Here is a 16,147-nt window from a genome sequence, read left to right as displayed (position 1 = left end):
GGGCGTGGCGCGCGAGGAGGCCGTATTCGAGGCGGCCATGCGCTGGGTGCGCCACGACGCGCCGGCCCGCCGCGGGCAGCTGCGGCGCCTGCTGGAGCACGTGCGTCTGCCGCTGCTGGCGCCCGCCTACTTCCTGGAGAAGGTGGAGGCCGACGAGCTGCTGCAGGCCTGCGGCGAGTGCCGCCCGCTGCTGCTCGAGGCCCGCGCCTGCTTCATCCTGGGCCGCGAGGCAGGCGCGCTGCGGACTCGGCCGCGGAGGTATGGCCTCCGCCCTCCGTTATTCCCGCGTTCTCAGCCCCTCACTCGTTCTTTCAGCATCCTTTAATGCACTTAGTTGTACCTCTTGAATGAAATTCGGTCATTCATTCAACATTTCATAGGCTCTGTGCTGGGAATTCTGCCCTTGAAAAGCTAACACTCCAATTGAGGAGATGTAGTGATCCCACACCCGACGCACATTCTATCTCTTGTCCGTCATCCATAATTATAAGTGCTTACTCTGTGCAGGTCCTGTGCTGGGTGACTGGGACTTGGGAGTGATTTGGAAACACTTTCTGCCCTCCAGGAGCTCAGACTAGGCAGGGGCCTAGGAAAAAAATGGAAGAGGCTTACTTCCACCCCGGAATGCCAGACCGGGAGGCTATGGGTGGAGTAGTATAACAACATGGTCTGTCTCTCCCCAGGGATATAATACAGGGACTACACTATCTTACCACTTGTATCTCTTACACTAAGCACAAAGCCTCAGAGGAGTAAGAATTAATGACCCTCTTCCCATTAATAGCCAGAGGGAAGGCTGGATATGGCAGTGTCCAGCGGCGCGGGGGAGAGGGCAGAGAGCGTTGAAGGGCAGCAGGACCCTACTCTATGATCAGCAAGAGGGTGCTGTCACCAGGCATTGGTTTATCCCCACGCCAGATTCATGGACTTAGCTGAAGTGATCGTGGTCATCGGTGGTTGTGATCGCAAAGGTCTTCTGAAGCTGCCCTTCACAGATTCCTACCACCCAGAGAGTCGGCGCTGGACCCCGCTGCCCAGCCTGCCGGACTACAGGCGCTCAGAGTTCGCAGCCTGTGCTTTCGAAGTGATCGTGGTCATCGGTGGTTGTGATCGCAAAGGTCTTCTGAAGCTGCCCTTCACAGACTCCTACCACCCAGAGAGTCGGCGCTGGACCCCGCTGCCCAGCCTGCCGGGCTACAGGCGCTCAGAGTTCGCAGCCTGTGCTTTTCGTAATGACATCTACGTCTCCGGTGAGGGCGGGCTGGCGGGCCCAGGGGATTGGTTCATTGCCTTCCACACACCACCTCTTTAGTTTTTCCCTCCAATCAGGAGATGGGGGCAGGATTTTTCCTTATAACCTACTGGCTGGAGTGGTTTGTAGTACAGCAGAACCCATCACTGGAGTGATTCTGCCCTTTATTACACAATGTCAGCTTCAATTCATATTAGCATTAATAACTTCTCTCTAGCCTGCTGTGTGTTGGACATTACGCTAAGAAGCTTACATTCGTTATTATTTAACCCCCCCCTACAAGCCAATGTTACTGATGAGAAAACAGGCTCAGAGAGGTTAAGAATTTCCCCATTGTCTTAAAAATGGCAAATCTAGGAGGAACACAAATCTGTTTGATTCCAACAAACTGTGCCTTCCCTGACATTCACGCCCTAGAAACTCATAGAACAAAACACAGTCCCTACTGCCCTGGAGAGGGGGAGACTTCAATTTACCACCAGGCAGAATGTGATGGAAACTCTCAGAGTCCCCAAATCATCTGGAATCCCACTCAGGGAATCTGGCTCAACTTCATGAAAGGGATAACTTTTCAGCTGGACCTTGAAAGTCGAAGGAAACAGTATAGACAAAGGCATGAGGGCAGGGATGTGCAGAAAGGAACCCCGGGCACTCAGGGCTCTGAAGCACATGTTGAGTGTATCCAGAAGACGAGGGGAAGCTATTGCAGATGAAGCAGGAGTCAAATCAGGGAGGCTTTGATTCTGGGCCTAGGTAGACTGTATTTAATGTTGTAGTGAACCATGCATGCCTGCAAAGGGTAAGGAACAGGAGAATGAGCTGGGGAGGCCTCAGAGACCATCGAGGGCACACATTACCATGGACAATTTATCCAAGGCCACTGATGGCCTCTGAGCAACATGTGGGGCCTCTGCTGGGTGCCATTGGGAATACACAGAGGTGGGGGATACCAAATATAGATTTGGCTCTGGCCACAGGCTCAGGCTGAGGAGTACAATCAGGATTATCCCAGGGGAAGCTGCTCCTGAGACGTGAGTACCCAGTCAGGATCCCCAGGATAGCCAGGCATGGCGAGGGAGAGTCCACAGTCTGCCTCCCCAGTGCCTGGCTCCACAGGGTGTGTTTTGTCTTTCAGCAGCACTGATGCTGCTCTTGGGGGCTAGCAATGGTCAGTGGTTCTGGTTCTGGTTCTGGTCATTGCTCTGACAAAAGGCCATGTGATCTTCAGCAGGTCATTCCTGATTTCTAAGCCTCATCTGAGTTTCCTTTATGTAAACTGGGTATAATAATCCCAGTACCTCCTGGAGGGATGGGAACAGAAATGAAATCATGAAGGTGAAAGCAGAAGTGAGGGAGGATTATTGGTTCACCCTCTACCTCTCTCCCCTACCAGTGCAGGTGGTTCTGCTTTCCCTTGGACCCCAGCACATTGCTGATGCTTCTTTTGGGTACTCTTTATCTGTAGTAGAGTGTCCTCCTTTGTTTCCCTGAGCATACCACCACAAGGGACCCAGTGAGGATCAGTTCCTTCTTTCTGAATCTGTCAGGCCTCTCCCCTCAAAAGTCCTAACTCAGACTTTCTCACCATTCATTCAAAGCACAATGTCTGGGCCACAGGCCCAGTGTCTTACACCAGCTTAGGGGAAATCCTTCCTGTCTGCCATTCACCCTTCTTTGGATCTGGGGGCCCTTGTTTCTAGTTATTTGGGAATGCTAAAAATAACAAGAGGACCTAGGGGTAACAGCTGGTTCTCTCTCCCCAGGAGGCCACATCAACAGCCGTGATATGTGGATGTTTAGCTCCCATCTGCACACTTGGATCAGGGTAGCTTCCCTGCACAAGGGAAGGTGGAGGCACAAGATGGCAGTCGTGCAGGGACAGGTAGGCACACTCTGTGGCTGCTGCTCTGGGATCCAAAGTACAGACCTATGTATATTCTGGGGGAAGGCTCTCTAAGACCCCCTTTGTAAGAATAGACCTGAGGCCCCAAAAAGGAAAAGGACTTGCCCAAGGTTACATAATAATGCTAATAATGATAATAGCAATCACTGTAATAGTACTGACTAGTGGTCAAGGGTGTGGATTCTGGGGCCAAACAATTTAGGTTTGGATCTTTACTCTGCCACTAAGGGCAAAAAAGATTTGCCAATTATCCCAAATTCAGAATTGCAAATAAAAGTGGGTCTTTGAATCCTTCATAAACTACTAGCTATTACTATTAAGCATCAGCTTGGAGCCAGGAATTTTACAGATCTGATCTGCATTCAGTATCCAGCCTGGAGACCAGTCTCACTATCCCTGGCTAAGGAGAGGAAATCCGCTCAAGGAGGTTCAGCAACTGGGTGGAGGCCGCCCAGGTGGTGACAGCGCTGGGATGTCCCCAGGGTCGATTTGGCCCAGAAGTTGGGGTGGGGACAGTTTCCTGCTCACAGACTGCAGCAGTGGGGCAGAGGTGGGCCCTGATTCCCAACCCCCCTGCCCGTGTCTTCATCCACAGCTGTTTGCGGTGGGTGGCTTTGACGGCCTGCAGCGCCTGTGCAGTGTGGAGCGCTACGATCCCTTCTTCAACACCTGGGCGGCTGCCGCGCCCCTTCCGGAGGCTGTGAGCTCTGCGGCGGTGGCAGCCTGCGCAGGCCAGCTCTACGTGATCGGGGGCGCCGGGCAGGATGGCATCAACACCGACAAGGTGGGTGCGGGCCTTGGGGCACTGGTGGGCACTGGAGGCTGCAGGGAACAGGCTGCTCTCTGCCAGGCATAGAGCTGGGCGCTTTCATGTCCTCGTTCGTTTTCTCACTTAATTCCTCAACAGCCCAGAGGATTCACCCCCATGTTTCCGACAAGGAAATGAGTTCAGATAAATGACCCCAAGGCCACATGGTGGATCAGCAGCACAGCAGAAATTTTTAGAATTAAGTGAGGGTAGGGGTGGGATTAGTTAAAATGTTTTACCTGCATTCAAAAAAATCATATAGTCCTGACTGAAAATTTAGAAAACACGGAGTAGAAAGAAAAAAGCCACCTATAATCGCACCACCTAAGGATAACTGCAGTACCATTGATATTTTGGTGCAGCGCATTCCAGGCTTCCACTGAATTGACTTTCACTTTTCTGTTTTAGTTTTGTGTTCTCACTGTTAGTAAAATTTTGCATTCTGCTTTTTATTCTCATTTAAGTATGAGCACTTTCCATGCTTGGAAATTCACAGCCATCCATGTCTGTGTAATATTCTACCGGGTGGATAAGCCATAGTCTACTGATGTAATTTGCTGTTGTTGGACATTTAGGCTTTTTGTGAATAAAAATTAGTCTTCCACCCTGGCAGCTCCCTCCCTCTCCTGATGGCCTTACAGGCTTGTGGTCCTGGGACCTGAATCACTCCCAAATTAGGATCCCTGTCCTCCTTATGCCCTGACCCCACTCCTCCAGCCAACCTTCTAGGAGCTGGGTGGGGTAGGAGGCCCCATTTAGCACTTTCTCTTGCAGCGCTGATTTGTTCTGGGGGGGTATCCAAGGAAACGATTGAGGAAATAGGAGTAAAGGTGAGCAGCCAGCTAGGTGCAGGTAGGCACCCTCAGCGATTGTTAAGAAGAACATCATAAACACCATGAGCCTGAAAGGCCAGTAGACAGCTGTTGGAATGGGGCTGCAAGACACCTCAGCTGGAATCTTGTCATGACCTCAGAGCACCAGAAGAGAGAAGAGAGTTGACAGTGTCTGCAGCCAGGAACACATTTCAGTGGGGGGCCTGCTCTGGACCCTCTGTAGCACATGGCACCCCTATCTCCTGGAATATATACCTCTCCCAGCTTGATATGATGTGCTCATGTATAAGGCAACTGTGTTCTCCTCCATCAAAGGAGAGACTGTTCCTGAGACTGGGGGGGGGGGGGGGGAGGGGGGGAAGGAAACAGCAGGGAAGACTTTAAGGATGTGGTGGCATTTCAGCTGGACCTTGAAAGATGAGGAGGCTTTCAACAAAGGGAGTTCAAGGATAGGGGACAAAATTTAGAACTAGACTGAGAGCACCTGAGGGCAGGGACAGTGAGTCTCCTCTACCCTCACAGACACTGGCTCAGGCCTGGTGGGCCTTGGCAGGATTTTGTCATGCTGAATGAGGCCCCAGGAAAGAAGTTGCAGGATGTGGGCGACAGGACAGTCAGGGGAGGCTTTGCCATCGCTGCTTCTCGCGACCCTCAGGTGCAGTGCTTTGACCCCAAGGAGGACCGGTGGGGTCTGCGGTCGCCAGCACCCTTCTCACAGCGGTGTCTTGAGGCTGTCTCCCTCGAGGACACCATCTACGTGATGGGAGGCCTCTTGAGCAAAATCTTCACCTATGACCCTGGCACAGATGTCTGGGGGGAGGCAGCTGTCCTCCCTAGCCCTGTGGTAAGTGGAGGTTCCTGGGAACAGGCCGGGCACTGGTTCCATTCAGGAGAGTGGAGCCCACTTCTAAGGCTCTGGATCTTGCAGGTAGTGAGTATTTTGTGTGACTTTATGCTACATGGTCTTACATTCCTTTAACTTTGTCCTCACAGTGACAATCAATCTTTTATTTCACAGATGAGGAGATAGACCTTAGAGAGGTTGAGGATGTGGCCCAAGTCTACCAATTAGGCCATGTTAAGGCGGAGCCTAGAACCCCAGTCCCAAACACTGTAACCTTGAGTGAGGGGTTTGGTCTAAATGACCCTACTGTCTCTCCTGCCCCGAAGCCCACCAGCTGGTAGCCTATTATCAGGTGGGGGGTGGGCAAGGGACTTGCTAAGTACCCCTGCTCCAGTGATATCAGAGGAGGCCCAGATTCTGGAAGCCCTGCAGTGCCTTGCCACCCCCACCTTCTGTCTCCATCTCCTGAAACTCCAGAGACTATATTAGAGGTGTGGTTGGACTGGTGGTCCCTGCCAATTCTGACCTTCAGTGACCCCAAGAGCATGAGATTTCTGTCTTCTCTGAGTCTGAGATCCTAAGATGGTGGTGGTGGTAGTTATTATCATTGGTATGCTTCCTATGTTCCAGGCATTATGTAAGATGCTTTACATGCTCAACCCATTAACCGTTAAGAGAACCCTATGAAGAGGTACTATTCTTCTCCTCACTCTGCAGATGAGGAACCTGAGGCCCAAAGACCAGAAATGACTTGTCTAAGGCCATTCATTTAGTAAGAATCAAGCTGGAGCTTGAACTCAGGTCTATCTAATTTCCTGTTCTCTGCCATCCTGACTGCCTGTCATTGTCTGTAGGGCAAGTTTCTGTTATCTGGCCTGGTCAGCTAGGAGCAGAGGGAGCGCCCAGTTGGACCCATCCTTGGATTGTCTTTCTGTTTGTCCACCCAGGAGAGCTGTGGCGTGACTGTATGTGATGGAAAGGTCCACATCCTTGGCGGGCGGGATGAACGCGGGGAAAGCACCGATAGAGTCTTCACCTTTGACCCCAGCACTGGACAGGTGGAGGTCCAGCCATCCTTGCAGCGCTGCACCAGCTCCCATGGCTGTGTGACCATCATCCAGACCCTGGGCAGGTGACTCAGACTTGGGACAGGCTGAGCCAGAAGTCAGAGAGGCAGGGAGAACTCAGGTGCACCACTCTCCTCCCCTTGTGGTACCTCCATGTAAATAGCCCCTTAACTTATTGCCTCCTTTTCTTACAGAAATAAAACCTTGTTGGGATTGTGTTCCCTAATGTCTGCGTTCCCTAATATCAGGTCCCTGCTTTTACTCTTTACAAAGCACTTTCATAAAGTCCTAGTCTGTTCAGGCTACAATAACAAAACACCTTAGACTGAGTAATTATGAATAACAGAAGCTTATTTCTCACAGTTCTAGAGGCTGGAAAGTCCATGATCAAGGTGCCGGCAGATCTGGTGTTTGGTAAGGGCTCTCTGCTTCATAGCTGGTGCTTTCTTGCTGTGTCTTTACATGGCAGAAGGGGACAAGGCAACTCCCTTCAACCTCTTTTATAAGGGCACTAATCCTATTCATGAGGGCTCCGCCTCACTTCCTAAGTGATTTAATCACTTCCCAAAAGGCCCCACCTCTTAATGCTATCTCATTGGGTATTAGGTTCCGACATATGAACTTTGGACAGACACAGACATTCAGACCGTAGCACATATATTACCTAATTTACTTTCATAATAGCAGTGTGGGCAATTTTTTTTTAAACTGTGAAATATTTTTGTGCATAAAAAGAATATATATGTATATGAGAAACAGTTCAAGAATAATAAATATCTGTGTTTCCATCACCTAACTGAAGAAATAGATGGTTACAAGTGCCTTTCTAGGCCTGTGTCTAAACCTACCCCTTTCCCACGGGTAATTACTGTCATTAAATTTGATATTATCAGCACTTTTTAAAAAAACTTTTAGTGATCTAGTTATTATTATCTGCATTTTACAGATAAGGAACTGCCTTAAAAAGATGAAGAGAATTGCCCAAGGTTACATACTTAGTAAGGGTAGAGTCTGTGACTTAAGATTTCATGAAGCTTCAGAACCTATGAGACACTTCTGGTCAGGATGGTTCTCTCTAAACCTCCCTCTCCCATTCAAAAACTAACAATGATAGAAAGAGTTAAAAACCAGAAAACTAAAGACAGAGGCATAAGCTTATAAACAAGCAAACACATCTGAGCACAAGAAACACCATAACTGAAGAACACTGAGGAAGGCAGAAGCCCAAGATCTGGGGTTCAGACCCTGTGAGATAAAGTCCTTAAAAACAGGATTCCAAAGCAGGCTCATTACTAGAAGCTGGGGCCGAGGTGGGGCTCTCCCACACATGGAAGAAGCTGAAACAACACAGAACAAAAACAGTTGTGGATCCTTGAGCAGCCATAAGGGCGAGGCTCATAGCAAACTGCAGGCCTAGGGTGGAGGGCACCAGAGCCACAGGCTTCTGAGAACCCAGCCATCCTGCCTCTGCGCCTGGCCAAGTGAGATCCCCAACATCAATGCCCCTGATGCCATTGTAAGCATCTGGTGTAGCCTGGGGCTCCAGTGACAGCAACACAGGGAGGGGTGAGCTCAGAGGAGGAGAGAAAGGGAACAAAAGATACCACAGACAGATTCTGTGAGGCAGAGGCCCAGCCATTCATTCAAGTTCTGTGCCTGTGGCTCTGAGCCTGGAGGAGCTGGCCAGGCCCCATCTGCAGGTTCCCATTTGCGCTCGAATTGCCTTTTAAAGAGGAGCTGTCATCTGCTGCTCACATCTTCTAGCACAGGGCCAGCCCCATGCCCCTCCCCATCTTCCAAAGCCCCAGGGCCCAGCCTGCAGGATCTCTCCAGCTGGGGCTGGCCCACCACAGCCCAGCACAAAGGCCTGGGTCCCAACTGAGCTCTGACTGGCCGATTATCCCAGATTAGGGAGCCTGTGACCATCTGGACACAGCTGATAATGGCAGCAGGGGGGAGGGCTGTAGGGTGGAGGCCCAGCCGCACTGAGCCTGCCCACCCCCACCCCACAGTAACACTCAGGACAAAGCAAAGAAGACACTGTAATGCTTGCCTACCCAGGCATGAAGAAGGGCAGATCCAGGGCAAGCTCTTCCTGAGGATGTGGGCATCTCACCTGGTCTGGTCACTTCCCTCACAAATGAGGAAACAGAGACTCAGAGTTGTGAGGTGACTTGCTAAAGTCACTGGGCTGGTGAATGGTGGCAAAGCCAGGATTCAAACCTGGGTCCAGCTGTCTCCAAAGCCTGCTCCCTCCATGCTGCCTCGCCCATGCTCTGCTAATCCAATAAATGGTGCAGCACAGGAGTGGTTGTATAGAAGCAGGAGGTACTATCATTCCCACCATGGAAATCCCAGCCTGATGGGATATCATCCCTGCCCTTAGGGGCCTCCAACTGGATGAGTTAGGCTCACAGAAACACAAGCAGAAGATGACACTCCGCATGTTCTAATCCCCAAGGACTACTGGTTAGATCAAGAGACCATATATGGAAGGTCCCCCTGGCTCCTAGTCTGCTGCTCTTTGGACCCCCAAGCTTTCTCATGAATGGGAGGGACTTTCACCATTCAGCAGGAAGCCAGACCACGAGTCCCAAGCACTGACCCCCTAGCCACACACATTTGCCATCCTCTCCCCAGCTGAGTATATAAACTTAATTTGTAGTATACCATCAGAAGCCATTGGACCCAAATTTAGTTTCTTTTTTGAGCAATTCTAACTATTTGTAAGGATTGATATTTTATGACTATTATTCTTTCTTAATGGTCTTCCAAAGAATGAGAAAATTTACTTATTTTTTAAAAAATGAGTGAAACTCATTCTATCTTGCAATTACTGTAAGGATTCACTGGATTCTTTCATAAATTTAAAACACATTTTGAGATCTTGATGAACTTATTTTTCCAATATCTTGAAACACTTTGCTATTTCATAATCCTAAAAATTATTTCATATTACTCATCAATTATTCTCAACTATGCTAAACAAAACTGAAATAAGGAAATGGAAGAATGATGGTATTGCCTAGAAGGAAGATGCATAGTGAAATAAACCATCACAATTACAGCATCTTTCAGTTTTCTTTTTGCATTTCCCAAAGTGTTGTATGATTTTTCATAAGTCTGGAGACATTGGTTGAGAATTCAGGATTTTTCATTTTCCATCCATAATGACAAGAGAAGAAAATTGACAGAGGAAGACATTTTACTTATTAGACATATCAGAAAATAAATGCAAAGACACATAGCAGCACTCCAGTCACTAAGGATGATGGTGAAATTAGTCATGTAAGCAAAATCTTTCCTAGATCAATTTTTCTCAAATTCAAGTTGGTGAGTGAACAATATATTTCTAAAGACAAAAAAAGAAATATGGTGTTTTTATCTAGTTAAATCATCCAACAGAAAGCATTTCATCACACAGTATTTTCTGACAAAATTCTGGACCATCCTGTTTTGCTAACAGGTGGTGTGACAATATTTTTTCATCTCTATGGTGCCAATGTGCTAAAATTACTTGGTATAGTTCATAAGTGGAGACATGCTGAAGGCAACTGTGTAGAAAGGTTATTGGAGAATGCTGTAGAAATTTTTAATATTCACTGGATCGGTCATTCTAATTGATCTTTGTAAATCTAAAAATGAAAATGTTTTGTAATTATGGAGCAAAGAAAACGGCTGTCCTCTCAACAAAATTATGAGCTATCAAAATTTTCAAAACCATGTGTGTTGGCGACGCAAGTGCAAAAACAAAACAAAACAGAAGCAATGGTAAGCTTGAGCCTATGACAGGTGTATTTAAAATCTGGAATCAGTAGTTAACAAGATATGTTCCAACTTCACGCTTGGCAGTTGATGAGCATTTCACTGCATTCAAAGGACAGTGCTCACTTTGGGTATATATACCTTACAGACAAGGAAAATATGAAATTATTTGCTATGTTTTAATTCATGTATACCCACACATGTATTCTCATATATATGAATGTTTTATTTATATATAATTCACATACTGTAAAATTCTTCCATTTGAAAGGTACAATTCGATCGTTTTTTAAGTATATTCAGTCTTGCTGTTAATGTGTTAAAATTTGAATATTTTTGAATACTTGTTTGAATACCTGTTACAAGATAAGTTGTTCCCAACCTAGAGTCTCATGTGACTTGTTCTCAAATCCAAAGTGGGGATTCAGAGATATTCTAAATATTTCTCAAAACCTAAAAGAAACACCTATTCCCTCAAGATGTATTGCATTGGTTATGTAAACCTGCTATAAAATGAGGTTAGTAATGGAATGTCTTACAGGGATGTTGGGGAGATTAAATGAGATGTTTACAGCAGGCTCAGGACACATAACAATTATCTTCTCACCACTGTCACGTTGTTTATGTTATAAATGTAGCTTGGCCCGTTAGCTCAGTTAGAGCGTGGTGTTATAACAAAGTCAAGGATTTGGATCCCTGTTCCGGCCAGCTGGCAGGAAAAAAACTCCAAAAGTTATACATTTAAATGTAGTTTTGATTAATAACTAAGAAAGAATGGTTTGGTAGGTAAAATATCAAAATCTGATGTCTCTGGGGAAGAAAATGGTAATAAAACCAATCTCTGACACTGAAAATGTTGACTCTGGATACCTAAATCTTTTCCTGCTCTGATGTTGGCAGGCCCTATTTTGAAATACAATGGCTGCACTTATACAAGCCCTCACACCTGCCCTCTACATCTATCCCTGAGATCTCACACTTCCAGGGTGTTCTCTCCTTGCCTGATGGGCAAGCTGACCTCTGTCAACAGCTGCCAGGAATCCTAATGACCAGAACCTAACTCTTCAGAGCCTGACAGTAACCTTTTGGTGAAAAGTCCATAAAAGGCTTCAGTAGGTCAAGGGTTTGGATCCCCTTACTGTCCAGCTGCCAAAAAAACAAAAAAACAAAAGGCTTCAGCACTTGTCTTCATGTTGCCAACAGCCATATTTCCACCAATCGGTTCCCAGGACAATCTCACACCATGGTTTTGGCTGCCAAGTATCAACACCTTACCTATTGTGGGGAGAGGGGCACTGTGAGTCCGGGCTGGGCCCTACCTCCTTTGTGGAAGAGAAAGGGCCTGGCTATCTTTCTCCCCACCCCCAGCAGCTGGGTTAGACACCAGGCTTGGCCTATCAAATACTCACACCTGGAACTTTGAAACAGAGTGACACAAAGAAAAAGGGACAGTTGAAAAATCATTCACTGGGAGAGTCTGGTGGTGGTGATGACATCCTAAATCAGATTGCTTTTCAGCTATGACCTTGGCTGTCTTCCCTGATGCCATCTTCCCTAGATTCCATTTCAGAGCTGAGTTTTCCACGCTTCTCATGGATTCTGAGTTATGTGAGATTCTTCCAATAAAGTCCTATGCTGCTTATTTTAGGAAGTTTCTTTTTTTGCTTGCAGATTGAATACCTAATTTGCTGTGGACAACATTCAGCTCAGAGGCTTCTAGCTTCCAATGTGGGAGTCTTTCCTAAAATCCTGTTGTGGCAAGGCTACCCTGAGAGGGTAGGCCTGCACTTTTTTTGTGAGTGGTGGAGAAGGGAGGGGCAGCTGGCCCATATGGGGATCTGAACCTTTGACCTTACTGTTATAACACCACACTCTAACCAACTGAGCTAATTGGCCTGCACTTTTTAAAATGGCTTATGAACTGTGCACTTAAGTTGCTAGTATTGCAGTACATGAATTAAAGCAATAGCACCTATTGTACAAAAAACTTACACGTAAAAAAAAATTGCACTTGGAAAGAGATAAAAATACACACACACACTTGTGTATGCAGATGGTACCTCCATAAGAACACACAAGAAACACAACAGGGAATGCCTCTGCAGAGGGGAACTAAAGGTGCAGCTCAGAGGTAGGAGAGGAGCTGACTTTTCTTGTTTTTCTATACTCTGAATTTTCCCCATGTACATGAATGGACTAATCTGTTTTAAAATATTTTATTTGGGGCACATATAATAGAATTTTCCGAAGTTAAAAATATGCAATGTCCTATTTTTGGAACTGATGTGCATATGCACATGCTACTAAATCATCTTTATTTTACTGGCCATTAGATCCTTTTTATATGACGGTACTTCAAAAAAGTTCAAGGAAATAGAGTGCAGCCTTATAACACCAAGGTCAAGGGTTCAGATCCCCTTACCGGAAAGCCACCCAAAAAAAAAAAAAAGTTCAAGGAAAAATAAAATCAAAGAATACTAATCTTTCCATGTACTTGTTTTTTGGGGGGTGGGCCACTGGCCAGTACAGGGATCAAACCCTGGACCTTGGTATTATCAGCACCATGCTGTAACCAACTGAACTAACCAGCCAACACCCTCCATGCACTTTCTGAAGACCCCTCATATCTGAATCCCTGACAGAACGAGAAAAAAATAACAGTTCTGAAGCTTTCCTGTGACCCCTGGCCCTCAGCCTTCTTGCTCCTCTAGCCTGAGCCTCCCACATTCTTTCAGAGGAACATCCAATTACTTTGAGATCAGTGGGAGAGTGTTGGGGGATGGTGGTAGGAGTTCCTGAAGGTAGTATGTACCCCCAGGTGCACATTCAATCCCTCTTCTTGCCCCCTCTCTCAAGCCCTATTTAGAATTAGGAAGGAACTCAGGTGATGATAGCACTGGTTTGGAGAACATTCAAGTAAGCAAATCTCTCCTCATTCGTCAAGGCCCAACTGTGGAAGTAGAGGGAGGTGAGGAGGGGAGAGAGGTCCAGCCAGGCAAGGTTATAGGGCCCATAAAAGCCAAGCTAGCCCCACAGTAATAGGGACAGAGAGAACATCTGAACACTTCATGTGTCAGTCCCTGTGTTACCTCACTCAATTCTCACAATGCACCTGTAAGTATTATCATCACATTTAAAAGATAATGAAAACCAAGGCCTACATAGGTTAGGGTGGAACTATACAATCCTAACCCAGGCAATAGAACTCCCACATCTGTACTCAACCACTCTGCTGGACTTGCCCCATTGCAAGGTGCCTTAGCTTGGCAATTCCTTTCATTGCAGCTCTGACTCTGGAGAACTAGACTCAAAGAAAACTGGCTGTTTACGCTGAATACATTATGCTAGGCCTTTGCTCAGTCTCCAGTAGAGAACTCAAGTGTGATCACAGGAGACAGATCTGGGATTAAGACAAGAACTTCTAATAAACTTTAACTGCCAAGTAGTGGCCAGAATATTTTGAGGTACAGCTAGCTTCTCCTCATACCTGTTCATTTATTTAGTCAGCATAACTTTTTGGGGGCCTCCAATGGTTTAAGTCCATGGTAGGAGTTGAGGTCCAGAGATCTGTTTGGCCTTGTTCATCAGACTGATAGGGTAAACAATGCAACATGGTAGGCTATGCTAGAGGTTGCCCAAGGGATGGTGGATGAACAGGAAGAGTGTTATTAGCCTGTGTGAGGTGCCATATCAGACTGATAGGGTAAACAATGCAACATGGTAGGCTATGCTAGAGGTTGCCCAAGGGATGATGGATGAACAGGAAGAGTGTTATTAGCCTGTGTGAGGTGCCATAAAAAATACCCAGACTGGGTGGCTTAAACATTTTTCTCACAGTGCTGAAGCTCTCCAAGGTCACGGTACAAGCAGGACTGGTTTCTGGTGAGGTTTCCCTTCTTGGCTTGTAGACAGACCTTCCTATGTCTGTCCTTACTTTCTCAGCTCTAAGAAAGGGAGTTTTGGCCTTTTTGGCTACCCCCCCGCCCCCCGCAAGCTGCTACTCTGCTGCACATTTCCTCTGTTACAGCACCACCTGGTGGGGAATTAACAGCACTAATTTGTCCCACAAAACTAAACTTCCAATTTAGAGGACCAAGGTTTGCAGAAAACTCATTAGGGAAGAAATTTAAAAGATCACCTAATCTAACATACAAATATTTGCAGACTGGCTATGCCAGCACCAGACTCTAAGATCTCAGATGATGACCAGAACTGTCTAAACCTGTTTCTAGCATCCAGGACTTTGGATGCTCACAGTAGTTGAACTGGTTTCACTACAAGTAATCCTATTGCACCTGAACTATACAAGTTCAAGAATACATACAGGAATAAAGCAGCTTAGCTCAGTTAAACCACCAACTTTTTCAGTTAAGTTGCAAAATATTAAGTTTTACCTATGAGAAACAAAATATTATGTGAAGTTCTAGAGATCTGTTGCACAACAATGTGAAGGTATTTAATATTATAGAAGTGACTCAAAGATAGAAATTGTATGCTGTTAGGGCCGGCCTAACAGCATACAATTATGGCTCACTTGGGAGAGTGTGGTGCGGACACCACCAATCAAGGGTTAAGATCCCCTTACCGGTCATCTTTTAACAACAACAACAAAAAACTTATGCTGTTTATCACAATTACAATAGCTAAAGCAGGGGGGCAGAGATACCTTTGTCAATGTGCTCCCAACATAGTTCATTAATTCACTCAAGCATTAAGCCCTGACTGTGTGCCAAGCAGTACGAACACAATGTGCAGTGTCTGCCCTTCTGTGGCTCAGTCTAGCTGAGAAGACAATAATCAAACAGCCAGGGTATTTCACCAGCCAGGCCACATCACCACCAGGATGCAGCCACCTACCTTGGCCTCCCAGGCCCTTGACATCTGTCATTATGAAGGGAAGTCCCCTCTCTGTGATCAACCAGAATCCGGGTTATCAGCAGTCTTACAGGATTTTCAAGCCAAACTGTCCCTCACTAGTTTTACTAAGTAAACTAAGAGCACTCAGTTTCTTATAAACCATGGACTCAGTAGAAAACACTTCAAAACATCAGGACAGATAAAACCATAGACAATTCAAATGTTCTTTACAGTTTTTCAGAGCATAACAGCCAAGAGAACAGGATTTAGGAATGTGGATTCTAATGAAAGCTTTTTAAAACTGCTCAGGCAAACTTACTTAAGCTTTAAGCCCAGTGGCACAACTTCACATTTAGAGATGTTAAGGATTAAATGAGCATGTATGCAAATAACACAAAACATAATGGTCATGGTATTTCTAGTGCAATATGGATTTCCTCATAATCAGGGGGAAAAAAATCACCTTAAATATATCCTTCTAAACCTGTAATCCTGAACTATAGGACAATTAATCAAGGTACTGTCCTGCTAGGCATCAGCCTTCAATGTTACCAGATTTACTATCCTACAGGGTATCAGTCTGGTTAGCTCTGCTTGGGTCCTCCCATTCTGCCCCTTGCAAATACCACAAGGCTGGTTAAAACCAAGAAGTAATTCCCCACAGGCAAACATGACCCCCAGTCTGAGTACTGGACATACAGTCTAGTAAGGCCTTGTGTTTTTGTACAAGATTTTTATTAAAGGTCTAAGAAGTAATTCCCCACAGGCAAACATGACCCCCAGTCTGAGTACTGGACATACAGTCTAGTCAGGCCTTG

General features: G+C 46.3%; 1 protein-coding gene across 1 annotated transcript; it reads left to right on the top strand.

Moving 5' to 3' along the window:
- Nucleotides 1–6,945, top strand: KLHL35 (kelch-like family member 35). The gene is made up of 7 exons (XM_008582397.1): nucleotides 1–258; nucleotides 919–971; nucleotides 1,119–1,250; nucleotides 3,016–3,134; nucleotides 3,751–3,939; nucleotides 5,452–5,640; nucleotides 6,588–6,945. Exons 1-7 carry the CDS (start codon nucleotides 38–40, stop codon nucleotides 6,774–6,776), a joined length of 1,092 nt encoding a protein of 363 aa, XP_008580619.1. The 5' UTR covers nucleotides 1–37; the 3' UTR covers nucleotides 6,777–6,945.
- The last annotated feature ends 9,202 nt before the right edge of the window (nucleotides 6,946–16,147 follow it).

Source organism: Galeopterus variegatus, unplaced genomic scaffold (genome assembly GCF_000696425.1).
Source record: "Galeopterus variegatus unplaced genomic scaffold, G_variegatus-3.0.2 Scaffold2601, whole genome shotgun sequence".
Taxonomy (NCBI): Eukaryota; Metazoa; Chordata; class Mammalia; order Dermoptera; family Cynocephalidae; genus Galeopterus; species Galeopterus variegatus.
The sequence above is the reverse complement of the archived record's forward strand: the minus strand, read 5'-3'. Positions and strand labels throughout refer to the sequence as shown.

Excerpts from the sequence above, each read along its gene's own strand:
- KLHL35 (XM_008582397.1), top strand. The coding sequence starts at position 38 with ATGCGCTGGGTGCGCCACGACGCGCCGGCCCGCCGCGGGCAGCTGCGG. Across the intron at positions 972-1,118 it reads CGGTGGTTGTGATCGCAAAG|GTCTTCTGAAGCTGCCCTTC; the intron begins GTCTTCTGAAGC and ends GTGATCGCAAAG. Across the intron at positions 3,940-5,451 it reads ATGGCATCAACACCGACAAG|GTGCAGTGCTTTGACCCCAA; the intron begins GTGGGTGCGGGC and ends CGCGACCCTCAG.